The sequence below is a fragment of the Rhinoraja longicauda genome, chromosome 9 (assembly GCF_053455715.1).
Source record: "Rhinoraja longicauda isolate Sanriku21f chromosome 9, sRhiLon1.1, whole genome shotgun sequence".
Taxonomy (NCBI): Eukaryota; Metazoa; Chordata; class Chondrichthyes; order Rajiformes; family Arhynchobatidae; genus Rhinoraja; species Rhinoraja longicauda.
Window position 1 is genome coordinate 30,725,460 of NC_135961.1, and position 18,293 is coordinate 30,743,752.

Genomic DNA, 18,293 nt, shown 5'->3' on the forward strand with positions numbered 1-18,293 from the left:
ATCAACCTTCCATGTGGAACCTTGTCAAATGCCTTACTGAAGTCCATATAGACAACATCCACAGCCTTGCCCTTATCAATTTCCCTGGTAACCTCTTCAAAAAATTCAAGAAGATTAGTCAAACATGACCTTCCAGGCACAAATCCATGTTGACTGTTTCTAATCAGGCCTTGATTATCCAAATAATTATATATATTGTCCCTAAGTATCTTTTCCATTAATTTTCCCACCACAGACGTCAAACTAATAGGTCTATAATTGCTAGGTTTACTTTTAGAACCTTTTTTAAACAAAGGCACAACATGCGCAATGCGCCAATCTTCCGGCACCATCCCTGTTTCTAATGACGTTTGAAATATTTCCGTCATAGCCCCTGCTATTTCTGCACTAACTTCCCTCAATGTCCTAGGGAATATCCTATCTGGACCTGGAGACTTATCCACTTTTATATTCTTCAAAAGTGTCCGTACCTCCTCTTCTTTAATCCTCCTAATTTCCATCACTACTCTACTTGTTTCGCTTACCTCACATAATTCAATATCCTTCTCCTCGGTAAATACCGAAGAAAAGAAATTGTTTCGATTTAAACTAGCATCTGCAGTTCCTTCCTGCACATGTTCCATAGATTAATAGCTGGATGTAAATAGACACCTAAACATATTCACAACACCAATTAAATGGACTTGCCTCCCTTGTAAGACAACATGGTGTCTCAATCAGTTAGCAATGACTAAATGGCTTTAGGGTACCTAGTAATTCCATGCACATGTCTATGAAAAAGATTGGCATCACTGGAGCACCCCATGTCGAGCACAAGAGCTGGGCTGAAATAACTTAAAATAATGGTATCCTCCTATCTAATCTGCCTTATTTCTACTTTTTAAAACGCACTCGCTCTCAGGATGTCAGCATAATGACATAGCCAAGCCTCCATCGTCTTTGCTGAGAGCAAACTACTGCCGCTGATGGTGGAACTGTGAAATCAACAGCTATTTGTTTCCAATGTCTGGAGCTGCTCATATTCATATTCCAATGTCATCAGCAGTTTCCACCATTCAAAACAAGCCCAAAGCTGCAACCAACCCTTGGGTAACATTAAATAGGAATAGTAAATAATTTAGGGAAATGCATAAAAGTGATTAATTGAACTTTCCAAGCCATTTGCAAGCTTTGATTTAGAAATCTGGTCTGGACAGGTTCATTTTATATCATAGAACATCCAGCACAGGACAGGCCCTTTGGCCCACATTATCCGCACCGATCACGATGTCAAGTTAAACTAATCTCCTTTGCCTGCGTGTGGTCCACATCATTCCATTCCTTGCATTTCCATGTGCCTATCTAGGGGCTCTTTGAATGCCACTGTTTTCTATGCCTCGACCATCACTCCTGGCAGTGTGTTGCAGACACCCACCGCTGTGCGCAAAAAATAGGCTTGCACATCTCCTTTAAACTTTGCCCCTCTCACCTTAAAGCTATTCCCTCGAGTATTTTGTCCTGCTGTTTTACTTTGGTATTGTATAGACATGCACATACCGTACAGAAATTGTGAGCATTGAATGTATCCCTCTTCCATCTCTTCACATTTATCAGCAGCAGTCTGCAGGTCACTGTAGGTTGTAGCAAACACTGCTGCCCCAGATTCAACTAGGAACTTGCAAACTTGCACATTATTACAGGAGGCTGCACAGTGCAATGGAGTCCTAATAAGGAAAAAAGAGAAATGGGCAAAATTTACAAATTATTTATCCTCTCCTTTACAGTCTTGTGTCTGCAACAAGCTTTCTTCATGAGCATGAACTTCCAAATATTTGTTCATAATGTCTTCAGTTGAGACAATGTCCGTATCAGGAATCCCTGATCATTGAATGTTCCAGATCAGATGAACGATTGGCCGATTATACCATTGGCAAATCATCAACTAAAGTTTTCTAATCCAATTTCTTCCTTATAATGCAAAACAAAATAACTGCATGTATTTCTCCAATTCGCTTTTGATTTTTCCTGTCGTATTTTAGGCAGTATATGCCAGCTCACAACTGTTCCACCCAAATATGCATATGTCACTTCTGGATATTTTGATAAATTATATCAGAATCCCTGCTGCTCTGGTCTCTCCACACAAGTTTTGTGTCATCCACAAACTTTTAAAATAATACATGCTCCAATTACCCGAATCTAGGGTCAGGTGAATGAATATCAAAATGGAAAAAGCAGATGTTAGATATCTGAAGTAAAATTAAAATACTGCAAACAGCCAACAGATCAAGCAGCATCTCAGGAAAGAGAAACATGGTTAACGTTTCACATCCTGGACCCTTTGTCAGAACTGGGAGAAAACACCTCTGGCAGAGGGCATTAGACCTGAAATGTCAACTGTATCTCTTACCACAGATACCACCTAACCTGCTGAGCATTATAGCATTTGCTCCTATTCCAGGCCATGGAATATACTCGAAATGATCTGATATTTTCAGTACTGTGTGCGGTGGCTCTTCAGAAATGGTACCAAGACTGACTGGCGTATAATATCGAGTCAGATGACACAAAAGTGGGTGGGATTGTAAACAGTGAAGATGGTTGTCAAAAATTGCAGCAGGATCTTGATCAGTTGGGCTGTGGAATGGTTGATAGAATTTAATACAGAGAAATGTGAGGTGTTTAATTTGGGAGCACCAACATGGGCAGAACCTACACAGTGAATGGCAGGGCTCTGGAGAGTGTTGTAGAGCACGGGTATCTAGGGGTACAGGTACATAGTTTGTTTAAAGTGGCGTAACAGGTAGATAGGGTGGTCAAAAAGGCTTTTGACACATTGGCCTTCATCAGTCAGGGCATTGAGTACAGGAGGTCATGTGCAGTTGACGTCAGTGAGGCCGCATTTAATTTTGTGTTCAGTTGTGGGCACCTTGTTACAGGAAAGATATTGTCAAGTTGGAGAGGGTGTAGAGAAGATTTACGAGGATGTTGCCAGGACTTGAGGGCCTGAGTTATATGGAGAGGTTGAGCAGCTTAGGAATCTATTCCTTGGAGCGCAGGAGGATTGAAGCGTGGTCTTATAGAGGTGTAAAAAGTCATGAGAGGAATAGATCGAGTAGAATCACAGAGCCTCTTGCCCAGAGTAGGGGAATCAAGAACCAGAGGACATCATTTAAACTGAGGCGGGAAAGATTTAACAGGAACCCGAGGGGTAACTTCTTCATACAAAGGGTGGTGGGTATTTGGAATGAGCTGTTGGAGGAGGTAGTTGAGGCAGGTACAATTGCGACATTTAAGGAACATTTAGAAAGGTACATGGATAGGACAGGTTTTGAGGGATATGGGCCAAACGCAGGCAGGTAGGATGATTAGATGGAACATGTTGGCCGGTGTGGGCAATTTGGGCCAAAGGGCCTGTTTCCACGCTGTATGACTATGGTCCTTCCGTTATTTGCTCAAAGTGTCCCTTATTGTTTGCTTCATCCTGCAATCCTAACTCTGTAAATGCAGCATCACTACACATAACAGACAATAGCTATTGTTGGAAACTATCCTATTTATTATTAGTTGTGGGAGAACAGGGGTTGTAGTACTCATATACAAAAGGTGATAAGCTCCCAGCCTCGATATATTCCAACTATTCAGCTTTCAATAACAATCTGCCTCAGTTTTCCACTGTACCACCAGGTGGAGTAGTATCATATAACACAACATTCAAAAAAATATATCAGGAGGAACCCTACATACAAAATGGTTCACACTGCTCTCGAACAAAGAAGGTTCAATGTTACAACCCTGAAAAATATGGACAACATCATCCCATGTGGGAGGAAACCTGAGCATCTGGAGAAAACCCACACAGAGAACATACAAACTCCGTACAGACAGCAGGATCCATGGTCAGGATCGAAACCGGGTCTCTGGCGCTGTAAGGCAGCAACAACTCTACGCTGCGCCATCCCTGTGCTCAGTGTATTGAGAGCAGTAGAAACACTAGGAGTAATCTTGACCAGGTAGGCAGGATCAGGTGGGGCCATGGAAATAACATCAAACCAATAAAAAGATGGGGAGTTAGGAGCAATCCGGATCGGATTATTGTGAAAATTGAAATCAAAATAATGTCGGAAACTGTGAAGAAGAACAGCAAATCCAGATGATGAATACTACTAACGACTAATGTTTCATGTTTTAGGAAATTAAGAAAAGAATAAAATTAAAATGCAACAATATTAGATTAAAGAATTAAAAAATAATTCTCTCATGCGCTGTGAAAGCATTTGCAACAGCATTTTGTGTAAAGGTTGGTAGAAATGCATTTGGAATGCAAAATTACAACAGACGACAAACATAATTATTATATAACTTACCACCCATCACTATCTGCTGCATTAACATTTACTCCAAACTGTACCAAGAACTTCACTATTTCTGTGTGGCCTGCACACACAGCATTATGCAGCGCTGTTATTCCTTCATCATTTGGTTGGCTGGGGTCCTCCACCTATAAAAACATTCAAATTACAAGGTAGAATAAATTGCTTCATGATGCAAATGTTCAAGCTGTTGCATGAGAATTCATTGTTATTATAAGCATGGTAAGCTGGATAGCTTTAATGATTCAATTAGGAATTGGGAAGCATGCAATTTTCAGGAACAATATTCTTGAATGTACTTGGTATAAAATAATGCAAACTGGAAGTTATCAGTACAATCGTAAATGGGCCCCTTGCTTCTGGACAATGGCCCATTGTTTAAGGATATTAAGCTTCTTGTTAGGAGGTACAAGAGACTGCAGATGGTGGAACTTGGAGCAAGAAACAATATGCTGGGAGAACTCTGAGTTGATGCAGGGTTTCAACCTGAAAGATCACTGCCCCACCCGCCAAGTTCCTCCAGAATTTAGTTTGCTGTTCTTGTTCTTGTTTAACACAGTATTCACATTGGAAAACTATTCAAGAAAAATAAATTTAAAATAATGTAATTTAGTTCATTCAGGGTCTTTCGGGTTTGAACTGCAAACAGTGTTTTGTTTTGGCCTGCCAAGTCATGCAGAATCATTCACAAGTAATAAATTGAGACACACGATTTGGCGCACAAATGATTAAAAAAGATATTGTTTTCTGCATGCTCGATCTATCAGGTCACACATAATTTATATTTAAAAACGCTCCAGCAAGGTCAGTAAAACTAGACAATGATGCAGAAAGGCTAGATATCAAGTTACATTAAGGGATTTAACGTACCTCAAAGATAATGCGTTGGACTAAATCAGATTCACCTTCCAGGGAAGAATCAAGCAGCAGGGCAAGAGGATTGAACTTCACTCTCATACCATGGCCTATGCGCTCTGACCCCAACTTCTTCAAATTCGTTCTCTTTCCCTACAGCAACAAAATGTAAATAAATATTAGGATGTGAGCTGCTAAATAATCCGTTCAGAACTGATTAGTAATATTCATCATAACCAAAGTAATAAAAGCCACATCAAATGCAAAGTATTGAAAGCTCTTTAAGGAGCCAATGCACTAGAAATGTGGGTGAGAATGACATTTGAGCAATTAAACTATAAAGGTCAGGAAGATGCTGGGTTTGATTCTTGACTTTGATAGGGCAACAGAAGATGTGTTATTCAATCAGCCCCAGTATCCCAGATGTATGTTATGCAGTAATTCCTACTGGAAGCATGTGGGAAAGGCAATGAACACAAAGGGAGTAAAGGACTGGGTTCAACTGTGACACAATCCATAACTAAATGATCGTTAAATGAGGGAACCACCTCACAACTTCATACTTGGCCACATTAGTTTTCCCATTCCTTTCCCATTCTATCTTTACCTTCCTGAAGCCTCACAGCTTCATTCAATCCTGAATCATCATCGAAATTTAGAATCACATAGCAAAGAAACTGGCTCTTTGGACCATTGAATCCAACAAGCATCCATTTTCAATATGTCTACACCAATCCTATTTTATTCCACCCACCTTCCAATCAATTCCCCCAAGATTCTCTCACTCATCAGGGACAACCTACAGGGGCAAATTTGTATGTCTTTCAGATGCGGGAGGAATCTAGAGGACCTGAAGAATACTCTTGCAGTCACAGGGAGAACATGAAAACTTCACAAATGCAGGTCAAAATCCAACCCAGGTCAATGTGCAGCAGCAGTTTTGCTTACTGCATCATTTTGAAGTCGGAAAATTTAAATGGCGGTAATGGAATTTAAATCCATTGCTCAGTGTAGATAGGAGCATTAAACCATGCTGAGCTACACTACCCATGGTTTTCCATTCCAATTTTTCATTTTGATTGTGACGGGTAGGGTTCTAGTTCAGTTTCTCTGGCACCCATGAAGTACCGTTGCTCACCTTAAATTTACATACATATCCCTATACTGCAATATGTAGGTTAACTAATACTCAATTCATGCCAGTTTATTTCCCCTCAAAACTATGATCTCTCATTTTCTTCACTAAATTCCTGTAGGTCCTTCTCTAAAGATCTTTGAAAGGCCAAATACACCGCAACCATTGTTCAATCTTGCCCGCTCTGTGTTTTAACCTCAAAAGACTGTCAAACACACTATCCCTTTCATAAATTCATGGTGACTCTGCCCTATCATATTGTTTTCTAAATGCACTGTTACTGTTTATTCAAAACTAAATTCCAACTTTTTCCCCAACTTCTGATGCTAGGCTATTGGTCTTTATTTCCCCATTTTCTCACTTATACAGACAGAGTCATATAACCTGGAAACAGGGCCTTTGGTGCGACATGCTGACCGAGGTGACTATCTATGCTAGTCTTATTTGCCTATAATTGACCCATGTCCCTCTAAACCTTTCCTGTCTCTCAATCCATCACGGTCCACCTTTACAAGCAAAGGAAACAATCCAGAGTGTAACACCATTCTCAAATAATTAGGTCCACTTTGTTCCACTTTTGAAGGTGGAAGTCACAAGAAGTATCCCATATGGCGAGAGGATGGAAAGTAATCCATGCTGATTCCGTCCCGGACCCATAGGATGAGACAAAGGTCAGCAGTAATGCTGTTGCACCAAACCTTTGATGCTGTGCAAGTTAAGGAACAATTGATCGTCAAGGCAGACCCATACTGAAAATCATTAGGCTTTAAACCATTTGCATTGTCACAGCACAAAAGCGAGGAAGGAGGTTTGGTTTAAACTGCAACTATTTTAATGCAAGGGGCCTGACGGGTAAGGCAGATGAACTTAGGGCATGGATAGGTACGAGCGACTGGGACATTGTAACCATGACTGAAACCTGGTTAAGGGAGTGGCAGGACTGGCAGCTCAATGTTCCAGGGTACAGGAGCTTCAGGAGACACAGGGTTGAGGGAAAAAGAGGATTGGGGGGGGGTTGCATTGTTGGTTAAGGAGCATGTCATGGCAGTAATCAGAGTTGACATTACAGACAATTCGTTTAGTGAGGCTATATGGGTGGAGCTGAGGAACAAGAAAGGGATGGTCACCTTGTTGGGGGTGTACTACAGACCCCCGAATAGTCAACGGGATATAGAAGAACAAATATGCCAGGAGATTGCAGACAGCTGCAGGTCAAACAAAATGTTGTTTTAGTGGGGGATTTTAACTTTCCCAATATAGACTGGGAAAATCATAATGTGAAGGGTTTACATGGGGTGCTATTCCTCAAAAGTGTTCAGGAGTTTTCTTAAGCAGTATGCAGAGGCCCCCACATGTGAGAGGGCAACGCTGGATCTAGCATTGGGAAATTGGGAAGGGCAAGTTAATGAAGTGTTTGTGGAGGAGACTTTTGGGACCAGTGATCACAATTTGATCAGGTTTAAGATAGTTATGGATCGGGACGGAGAGGGTCCACGTGTTAAAATGTTCAACTGGGGTAAGGCCAACTTTGAGGGTATGAGAGAAGGTCTCGCTCAAGTTGATTGGAGCAGGTTAATTGAGGAGAAAGGAACATCGGCCAAGTGGGATGTTTTTAAAAGTGTGCTGATGAAAGCTCAGGATAAGTACGTCCGGATTAGAGTGAAGGGCAAAGCAGGCAAACATAAGAAAGCTTGGCTGACGAGGGAAATTGAGGCATTGGTCAAAAACAAGGAGGATGGGCATGGGACAGGTATAGGCAGCTGGGATCAAGTGCATTCCTGGAGGAGTTTTTGGGAACTAAGGAGTAAACTGAAAAAGGAGAATAGAAGGGCAAAAAGGGGTCATGCGATAGCTCTGGCGGGTAGCATTAAGGACAATCCCAAAAGATTTTATAAATACATACGGGTGAAAAGGGTAACTAAAGAAAGAGTGGGACCACTCAGGAATCAAATCGGTCACCTCTGTGTGGAGCACAGGAGATGGGGATTTTCCAAGGAGAAAGACAGGACGGAGGAACTTGGGGCAGTCAATGGAAATGTCTTGAGAGCAGTCAGTGATACCGTCGAAGAAATACTGAAGGTACTGTCGTGTATGAAGGTAGACAAATCTCCAGGGCCTGATCAGATATACCCAAGGACATTGCGGGAAAGTAGAAAGGAAATTGCGGGAGCCTTGGTTGAAATTTACGAGTCATCCTTAAATACAGGAGAGGTGCCGGAAGACTGGAGGGCTGCAGGGAAAATGCTGGGAACTATAGGCCGGTGAGATTAACATCTGTACTTGGAAAGTTACTAGAGAGTATTCTGAGGGACAGGTTGTACAGGCATTTGGATGGGCAAGGGCCGATTAGGGATAGTCAGCATGGTTTTGTACATGGGAGGTCGTGTCTCATAAATCTGACTGATTGTTTTGAAGATGTGATCAAAAAGGTCGATGAGGGCAGAGTTGTAGATGTTGTGTACATGGATTTCAATAAGGCATTCAACAAGGTTTCGCACGGTAGGCTACTCTGGAAGTTTAGATTGCATGGGATCCAAGGAGAGAGCTGAATGGATAGCAAATTGGCTCCATGGAAGGAAGCAGAGGATGATGGTGGAAGGTTGCTTCCCAGTCTGGAGGCATGTGACGAGTGGGGTGTCTCAGGGTTCGGTTCTGGCCCATTACTGTTTGCCATCTACATCAATGATTTGGATGAGAACATACAGGGCAAGATTAGCAAGTTTGCTGATGATACAAAAGTGAGTGGTTTTGCAGAAGTGAAGATGGTTGTGAAAGATTGCAGCAGGATCTGGATCGATTGGCCAGGTGGACAGAGGAATGGTTGATGCAATTTAATACAGAGAAGTCTGAGGTGTTGCAATTTGGGATGTCAAACAAGAGCAGGACCTACACAGTAAATGGTAGGCCTCTGGGTAGTGTTGTAGAGCAGAAGGATCTAGGGAGTACAGGTGCATGGTTCCTTGAAGGTCGAGTCGCAAGTAGATAAGGTGGTCAAAAAGGCTTTTGGCACTTTGGCCTTCATCAGTCAGAGTATTGAGTATAGAAGTTGGGAGGTCCTGTTGCAATTGTATAAGACGTTGGTGAGACCGTATTTAGAATATTGTGTTCAGTTCTGGGTACCATGTTATAGGAAAGATATTGTCAAGCTTGAAAGGGTTCAGAAAAGATTTACGAGGATGTTGCCAGGACTAGAGGGTATGAGCTATAGGGAGAGGTTGAGTAGGCTGGGTCTCTATTCCATGGAGCGCAGGAGGATGAGGGGGATCTTATAGAGATGTACAAAATCATGAGAGGAATAGATCGGGTAGATGCACAGAGTGTCTTGCCCAGAGTAGGGGAATTGAGGATATAGGTTCAAGGTGCAGGGGAAAAGATTTAATAGGAATCTGGGGGGTAACTTTTTCACACAAAGGGTGGTGGGTGTATGGAACAAGCTGCCAGAGGAGGTAGTTGAGGCTGGGACTATCCCATCGTTTACGAAACAGTTAGACGGTACATGGATAGGACAGGTTTGAAGGGATATGGACCAACGCAGGCAAGTGGGACAGTGTTGGCTGGTGTGGGGAAGTTGGGCCAAAGGGCCTGTTTCCACACTGTATCACTCAATACTCTAAAATCACTTTTGAGAAAATGAATAGTATTTGGAGATAACCAGAGATTATTTAATTTTGATTGATAATTTAAATTGGGAATGATTATTCTTTTTTTACGAACTACAAATCCAACATGAATCATTCTTATAGCCCCAGAAGTGATTAACGACTAATGTTCCAATAAGATATCAGCAATACACATTACTCACAGGTGGTAGGATTGTCTGTCCAGTAATTTCAGGTGGACGCAGAGTAAAACTATCATCACCCACAGTCTCGTGATCACCCACAACAGGATAAGGAGGTGGTGGGTAAGGAGGATATTCTTCTGCTAATTCCTGTGGCGAGAGTGTGCTTTCCCGACTCGGTTGCTCTTCCACAGAAGGTAAGAGAGTAGAAGCTGCTAGCTGGCCCTCTGTGACAGGTACCGAGCTACCTGGAGAAGTTCTCACAAGTTCTTCAGGACCTTCTGCTTCGGTGTCTTTTTTCACAACTGGTTCTGACTGATCTGGAGTTTCATCGGTTGATGCTGTGGTCTCCTCCTCTAGCTTAGAATTGACAGCTCTGCTTTCATTTATGGTATTCGCTTCTGATGAAGTAGGTTGTTTTGGCTGATAGAATGGCATTGGACTAGCCGTTTCCATTGCAGCCAGAGTTGTGCGCTGGTATAGCAGCTTTTGAATATTGGGTCCATTCGGACCCTCGGGTTCTGTAATAGAGCTACGCTTCTTCAGTGGCCTTGGTGCATTGGACAGTTTTTTCCTTAATGCCTCCAAATCAGCATCACTCTGATTTCGATATGGATTGTACATAAATGGAAGAAGCTTTGTGGGGCTCAGTGGTCGTGGAATGCGCTCAGTCTCAGATGCAACGTTATCAGTCTCTGATTCAGGGCAATCAGGTTTATCCTGGCTCTTTGAATACAGAGTATTAATCTCCTGGTCAGGAGATTGATTGCTTACATAACTCTGTGAAGATCCAGGAACCACTGGTTTACCATATACTGCAAATAACAATATAATGCAAATTTCAGAAATAGACACAACTCAAGTTAACTTGAGAGTATAATTGTACAAAAATTATTTCACAGTATGACTTATTTCAGATCTTGGGTATAACATTTGTTTAGTGAAATAATAGTAAGACCACCATCTTTCTCTATTTCTTTATTTGTTCCATCTTACTTAGGATGCCCGGTCATCTCTCAGTTTTTACCCAAATCAGCACCCTCACTTTTTAAAAACCAATGCAGGCTAAACTGGAACATTCTAATTTTATCAATGTGGAAATAAACAGAAGTGTCATTTTACTATTGCAAACACTGTTCATGATAAAAGCCTGTCTTAAGCACCTAAACTAACAAGATTCATTTTTTTTTATCCTACAACGCACATAGAAGGAAAACTGCCTCATGCTGACCTAGAATCAATGAAAAAATTCAAGATGAGAATTATTGAAAGTTGGCATTCAGAAGTGCAAATTGCATCTGACATGTGCATCCATTGTTCAATGAAACCACAATGAGGAAACTGGAAAGAGGCTAGTCCTCCCCCTAGTCCTTGCCTTTCACCCCAACAACTGTCGCATACAACACATTTCTGTCATTTTCGCCACCTCCAACGGGATCTCACCAGTCACATCTTCCCATCTCCACTCCTTTCCGCCTTCCGCAGAGACCATTCCCTCTGCAACCCCCTGGTTACCTCATCCCTACCCACCCAAACTATCCCCTCCCCAGGTACCTTCCCCTGCAACTGCAGGAGATGCAACACCTGTCCCTATACCTCCTCCCTTGGCTCTGTCCAGGGACTCCGACAGTCCTTTAAGTTTAGGCAGAGGTTCACTTGCACCTCCTCCAACCTCATCTACTGTACCCGTTTTGTTCAAGGTGTGGACTCTTATACCAAACGTACACTGGGCAATCATTTTGCTGAACACCTTCGCTCAGTCCGCCTGGACCTACCTGATAATGTCCCTTGCATCCTCTCTATCTCCATCCCTCTCCCACCCATCATACTAGCATCAAAGTCGTCTTGTTGAGTCTCATTGTAACTAGTTCTCACCTAGCCCACAGCTTACAATGGCTGTTTCCTTTATCACTGTAACTTTTTTTGCATATCTTTCATTCATTTATTCTAGATCACCCTTTATCGTCTGTATCTCTCGTTTCCCTTTCCTCTGGAAGAGAGGAGGGGCAGGAAAAAGTCTGGCAAATGATAGGTAGATACAGGATGCAGCAGATGTGTTCCCAGTGTATCCTTCTTTACATTGCCTAACACTTACACTGGGTCCACCAAGGCTGACTGGATCTCCTAGTTGTTAACCATTTTAACTCTTCCCATTCTCATACTGAACTTTCCGTCTGGGCCTCCTCCATAGCCAGAGTGAGGCAACATGCAAACTGAAGGAATAGTGACATATTCAGCTTGGGTAGTGTACAACCCAGTGGTATGATCGTTGAAATTCATTTCATCTCTGGCATTTGCCCAACTATCTGCCTATCAACACCCCCCCCCCCCCAACTTTCCCTATCACCTGTATCTATTACTTGAAAGGCTTTGTCCTTCCCCTTCTCTCTTCCAGCTTTCTTCCCCCACCACAATCAGTCTGAGGAAGGTCTCGACCCGAAACATCACCTATTCATATTCTCCATAGATGCTGCCTGACCCGCTGAGTTACTCCAGCAGTTTGTGTATTCTTTTGTAAACCAGCACCTGCAATTCCTTGTTTCAGCATTTTTTTTAGAAACGCCTTGAAGTGAATCAAATAATATTACACCTTGTCTCTCTATAATTCTCTAAAGTAACAAATTAAATGATATAGAATTTAAATTGGTCACTTAGTTTTTTTGATGTAGCCAATTATCAACATTTTCCCCAATGCATACAGTTTTTCAGCTAACTTTGGCTTGGAGATAACACTCATGTAAAACTTTACTTTAATTATGGTCTAGGCTTTTCACAGAATACATATTGCTTCAGAGTCATTGACAGTTAAATATACATTTAGCGTAACTACAAAGCTTTTGCAAAAAAGACTCGCGTTAAATATGGCTAATTAATTGAACAGCAGCAGTGCAAAATAATCCAATTTTATCCAACGGACTCCAATTCTTTCATATTACACTTATGCTGTAAAAAAGCACAAATCAAAGTCTATAGTTACAATCCACAGTGAAGCTGGAAGGAAAAAAGTTTGGAAAATCCATCATTGTTACTTTTATCATTTTATCTAACAATGATGATGCTTAGCATTTGTAAGGTAGTCGAAAGCCGGAGTCTTTGACATTCATCCACAGATGTTGTAAACAAGAAAGTGAATGGATATAACAAGGATGGGAAAGATTAGAGTTGGAGCAAAGCAAGGACACTGGAAGGATTACTTTGGTGACAGACAGCATTCTGTTTCAGTGAAGACAGAAATTACGCAAGTAATAATACAGATTAGAATACAGACAGAGTTTTGTGCAAGATAGAATATAACATAAGTGGATGATAAATAACCAATGTTTGTTTTAAATAGTCAGCTTCTGGTCAATTGAAGCAAATAGAAAGAGCAGTTAAATAATTGTTTACAGAGTTTATAGCCAAAAACAAAAGAATAATCCTTCTACTCGGTAAAGGAAATGTGACTCATTCCAAATATGCAATTTGCCTAACAGGTTATTTGAAGGCATTTTTGAGGACTGTTCTCAGAGCATCATACCGTAGATTTGAATGACCATTTCATATGGTAGAAACATAGAAAATAGGGGCAGGAGTAGGCCGTTCGGCCCATCGAGCCAGCACCACCATTCAATATGATCATGGCTGATCATCCAAAATCAGTACCCCGTTCCTGCTTTCTGCCCATATCTCTTGATTCCGTTAGCCCTAAGAGCTGTATCTAACCCTTAAATATATCCAGTGAATTAGGTTCCACTGCCTTCTGTGGTAGAAAATTTCACAGATTCACAATTCTCTGGGTGATAAGGTTTTTTCTCATCTCAGTCCTATATGGCCAACCCCTTATTCTTAAACTGTGACCCCTGGTTCTAGAATCTCCCAACATCAGGAACATTTTTCCTGCATCTAGCCTGTCCAATCCCTTAAGAATTTTATATGTTTCTATAAGATCCACTCTCATCCTTCTAAATTCCAGTGAATATAAGCCCAGGCAATCCATTCTTTCATCATATGTCAGTCCTGCCATCCCGTGGTGTGGGGAGGCCAAAGAGAAAAGAATGGAAAATGCACTGTGGTGACAATTAACTAGGAAGTCATGTATGATGAGATGTCAAGGGCATAAGTTTGACCGAAGATCTCTAGAGGTCTTTGCAAACGTGGCCACAAACCTGGGTGACACTATGTCCCAGAACTTGAAGAATGCAAAGTATGTTCAGATCAGTTTCCTCTGCGTTTGCATTCGAAATAACATTTTATGGGTCCCATTTCTTACATTTAATCTCCAACTTTCATTTATTTTTAAATTGAACAACTCTGAAGTAGGGAAAGTGCAAGATTATTTATTTGAACACAACAAATTACTCAACCAATTCAACTGGGAAGAGTAAACAACAAAATTCACAAATTCAACTTAAAGCAGTGCAAAGTTCACAATTAAATGAATATTACTTACCACTTGTGAACTGCGGCCGTGCTTGCACTTTGGTCAGGGCACTCTGAACAGCCTGCTGGAAGTTTTTGCCTGGTGCTTGTTGCTGGGTGTACATTGTATAGATAGAGCTCGCAGCCACTGTCTCTGGTTTTCGCAGGGATTGGGAAGGAGTTTCTTTAGATGGTTGTGGGGTGAAAGGCCTAACTGTGGCTGCAGGAGGTGGCTCAGGACATGGCTGAACTTGTGCATTTGCAGCGCAATGTTGCATTTGCTGGGGTCCGGCAGTTTGGGTTGGCTTTAATTTATTGGCTATATTGCCGAGAGTCCCAGGTAACTTCTGTGGGCTGTATTCAGTCTTGATCTCTGCTGCATTAGCTAAGCCAGATGGTCCAAAAAAAGGCAAGGAGATCTGCTTGGGTTTGGTAGGGATAGGGGGTGGTACTTTAACCACATTCTTATTACCAATCTGAAAGTTGAGATTGAAATAAAATTGTATTAAATAAAAATAGAACTCTAATTATAATTTCTATTCATCTGGAATTTTCAGTTTAAACACCATCTTGTTCTTCACAATTGGCCACTGTCCCTGCACACAAATCAATCTCCGGCATGGTAACCAACTCAGGCTGATCCAGATGACCAACATTTTGAGAGCCTTGACTCATTCATAAACCTGTAAATTGCTTTTGGCCAGGAAAGTGGCATATGGTTCCTTCATTATTGGAAACCTTCTACAGGCCTTTGCCACCTCTAGATGTAGAGATCCCAATACTTTCCTTGATGGCATTCAATCTTCAATTTAGTACATCAGTACCAAACAGATAATCTTTAATCCTCATCCATATACTCACCCATGTGGATTCTCAAAACTTTTGGTTATGTCTTTAAATTTCTCATTTGCCTGACTTTACTTAATTCTGAATACTTCCACTGGCACCATTTTCCTTCAATGAGCATTCTCTGACTCTCATCATTCTGTTGCTCAGAGCAGATCCTTCAGTTGCCTTAGTCTTCTCATTCTCCACTCCTCCCCCCAACATTATTTTTAATTAACGGCAGTATTTAGCCCCACAATAATTATAATGCGAGAGAGGGATATGAAAGAAGCGGGGCTAGTTGTGCCACTGATCAATCATACCATTTTGGATTGGGTGATAGCTCCTCAGGGGCAAATAATAGCAGCAGCCAGGACAGTGGCACTACATCTGACTCTGTTGAACAGCACAGTAGGGCTCTCCGACTTCATTACCTCCCACGGGGTACAGACATTTATGTGGCTGCAAACAAAACTCCAGAATGGTCTGATGCCTTCATGGTGCTAACTTACTAGCCAAGTATTCAACTACACTATCTTTCTTTCCTTGTCTCACCAGCACATGGCACAGGTGGTAATCCTGAGGTCACAACCCTAGGTCGTTTTATTTAATCTATTACCCTACTCTCTAAATTATTTCATCTCCTTTCCTACCTATGTCTTGGATACCAATATGGACCAGGACCTTTGGCTGCTCATGCTCTGCACTCACAATGTCTTGTGCTTACTCCAGGTCATCTAAAATGAGAATTATTTTGGTCATAGGCATACAGCATGGAGAAAGGCCCTTCAACCCAATTCATGCACACGTTAGGTTGAAGGGCTTGTCTCCATGCTGTATGACTATGACAAAAAGAATTATCTTTTAAAAATCCAGTAGGAAAAGGGAACAAATTTGAAATGACACTGACAGTGTATGCAAAAAACCCATTCTGCATAAAAACACACTGCATCATTATCCTATTATCTTAAAAATGTACCCTGACCATTCAACTATCCACAAACCAAAACAGCTTTTATCTATTAACTATATTCAAGCTTGTTGTGATTTGGTACATTGCTTGCAATGTTCTTTGCTTATTTATGTTTTACATTATATCAGTGAGAGGCAGAAAAGTACAAATTACACATCGAAAAACATGTTTACTTGTCATTATATTGGCAAAGTCATTCAAGAAGCCTAGCCTTACTTTATATGATGGAAAATAAAATATATTTATGGAAAAGGTAAATTTGTACAACTTTGCACATGGACGGAATTTTTAAAAGATGCACCCCAATTTCAGTTTGACTGTAGAAAGAACATGTACTTAAAATCTTCATCTTAAGGAAATACAGCCTCTAACTGAAATTGGTTATGCAAATTCAAGCACATTAATATCTTCGATTTTTTTTCCAGGAGTTTTATAACGTGAAGATTTTGGAATTTATTTATTTTAGGATTCAACTCTACTGGTGCAATGTTGTCTCTTCATTTAAAAAAAAAGCATTAACAAGTTCTTTCATTTGTGTTACATTTTGTAATTCAGGAAGAAGTTTATATATGTTATAAAATACTCTTGCCATGAGATGGAATGTACTGATCTTTGCTTTTGTACCTGAATTTCCTGCAGAAGGTCCTCACTGCTCTGGTTTTTTCTTAGTATTCCAGATGATGGAATTACTGCAGATGGATCCATGGATTCAAACATGGAGAAACAACGCACTCTCTTATCATTCTTGTCTCTCATCACAACATCACCATCACCAACTGTTAAATGGAATTTAAAAAAAAGACTCATCTATTTATCTCAGCAAATTTCAATGTCAAACAAACAAATAACAATGGACGCAATAACTATTTGAAGACTTGTGTGTTTTAAACCTAATTTATCTTTCTATCACCAGCATCGAAGTTGATAACCAAGTTCTGCAAGGCTCTGGATTACAACTAATCAGCAAAGCAATCTAGACACAATGGTAGACACAAAATGCTGGAGTAGCTCAGCGGGACAGGCAGTATCTCTGGAGAGAAGGAATGGGTGACGTTTCAGGTCAAGACCATTCCTTCTCTCCAGAGATGCTGCCTGTCACACTGAGTTACTCCAGAATTTTGTGTCTATCTTCAATTTAAACCAGCATCTGCAGTTCCTTCCTAGACACAAGTGTGTCGGCTTGATTGATCTAGACACAAGGGTGCAGGCTTGATTGATTTTGGTTACAGAATCTTTATTGTACTATAGGTTCAATTACCTAAGCTTAATCTTCAATGAGATCTCCTAAAATTCATCACTACACATCAACAAAATGATTGATTATTTTATCCATCACAGAACAATTACCACTCAGGAGGCCATTGGGCCATGGAGTTAGAGTTAAGGCAAATCTGTGAGTCACTGAACAGAACAGAGCGAAAACAGGCCTTTCTACTCATGATGTCAATGTTAAACTAATCTGTACCTGCACACAATCCACATTCTCCTCCCCTTCTCCCTTTCCTTCAGCCTGCAAGGCCTATAATCCAGTTCCTATTTAAATTCTACATTTGATTTTGCCTCCATTATTGCCCTAATCATTGCAAAAAAAATTCTGCACATTAGTTTCAATTCTTTAGCCACTCACCTGGTTGTTCACTACTCCCCCTGTCAATGTGAACACTTTCTCTGTGCATTCTGCTCATACCGTTTATGATATTAAAGACCTCCATCCGATCTCCTTCAATATCCTCCGTTCCAAAAACACCCCCACCTTCACCAATCTATCTATATAACTGAACCCTGCATCCATAGAATCACTTTAGTAAATCTTTGCTGCACCCTCTATGAAATTTTCACATCATTTTTCAGACGTGGCTTCCTAAACTGGGCAATTGTCCAGCATGGCCTAACCAGTATTTTATAGAGTTGATCATGACATCCTTATTCTTGTACACTATGCTTCTATTTCTTAAGACTAGATGTGTTTTTCAA

The 18,293-nt window shown here is 41.0% G+C and overlaps 1 protein-coding gene across 7 annotated transcripts in view; it reads right to left on the reverse strand.

Moving 5' to 3' along the window:
- Positions 1-18,293, reverse strand: part of LOC144596571 (apoptosis-stimulating of p53 protein 2-like) — a 74,922-nt gene that overhangs the window by 9,939 nt on the left and 46,690 nt on the right. For all 7 annotated transcript variants that reach the window (XM_078405036.1, XM_078405038.1, XM_078405035.1 and 4 more), the window contains 6 exons: positions 16,944-17,095; positions 14,553-14,997; positions 10,145-10,938; positions 5,223-5,360; positions 4,347-4,480; positions 1,537-1,703 (listed from right to left, as the gene is read on the reverse strand). In XM_078405036.1, the coding sequence (XP_078261162.1) occupies positions 1,537-1,703; positions 4,347-4,480; positions 5,223-5,360; positions 10,145-10,938; positions 14,553-14,997; positions 16,944-17,095 (1,830 nt within the window). The remainder of the gene's footprint in view (positions 1-1,536; positions 1,704-4,346; positions 4,481-5,222; positions 5,361-10,144; positions 10,939-14,552; positions 14,998-16,943; positions 17,096-18,293) is intronic.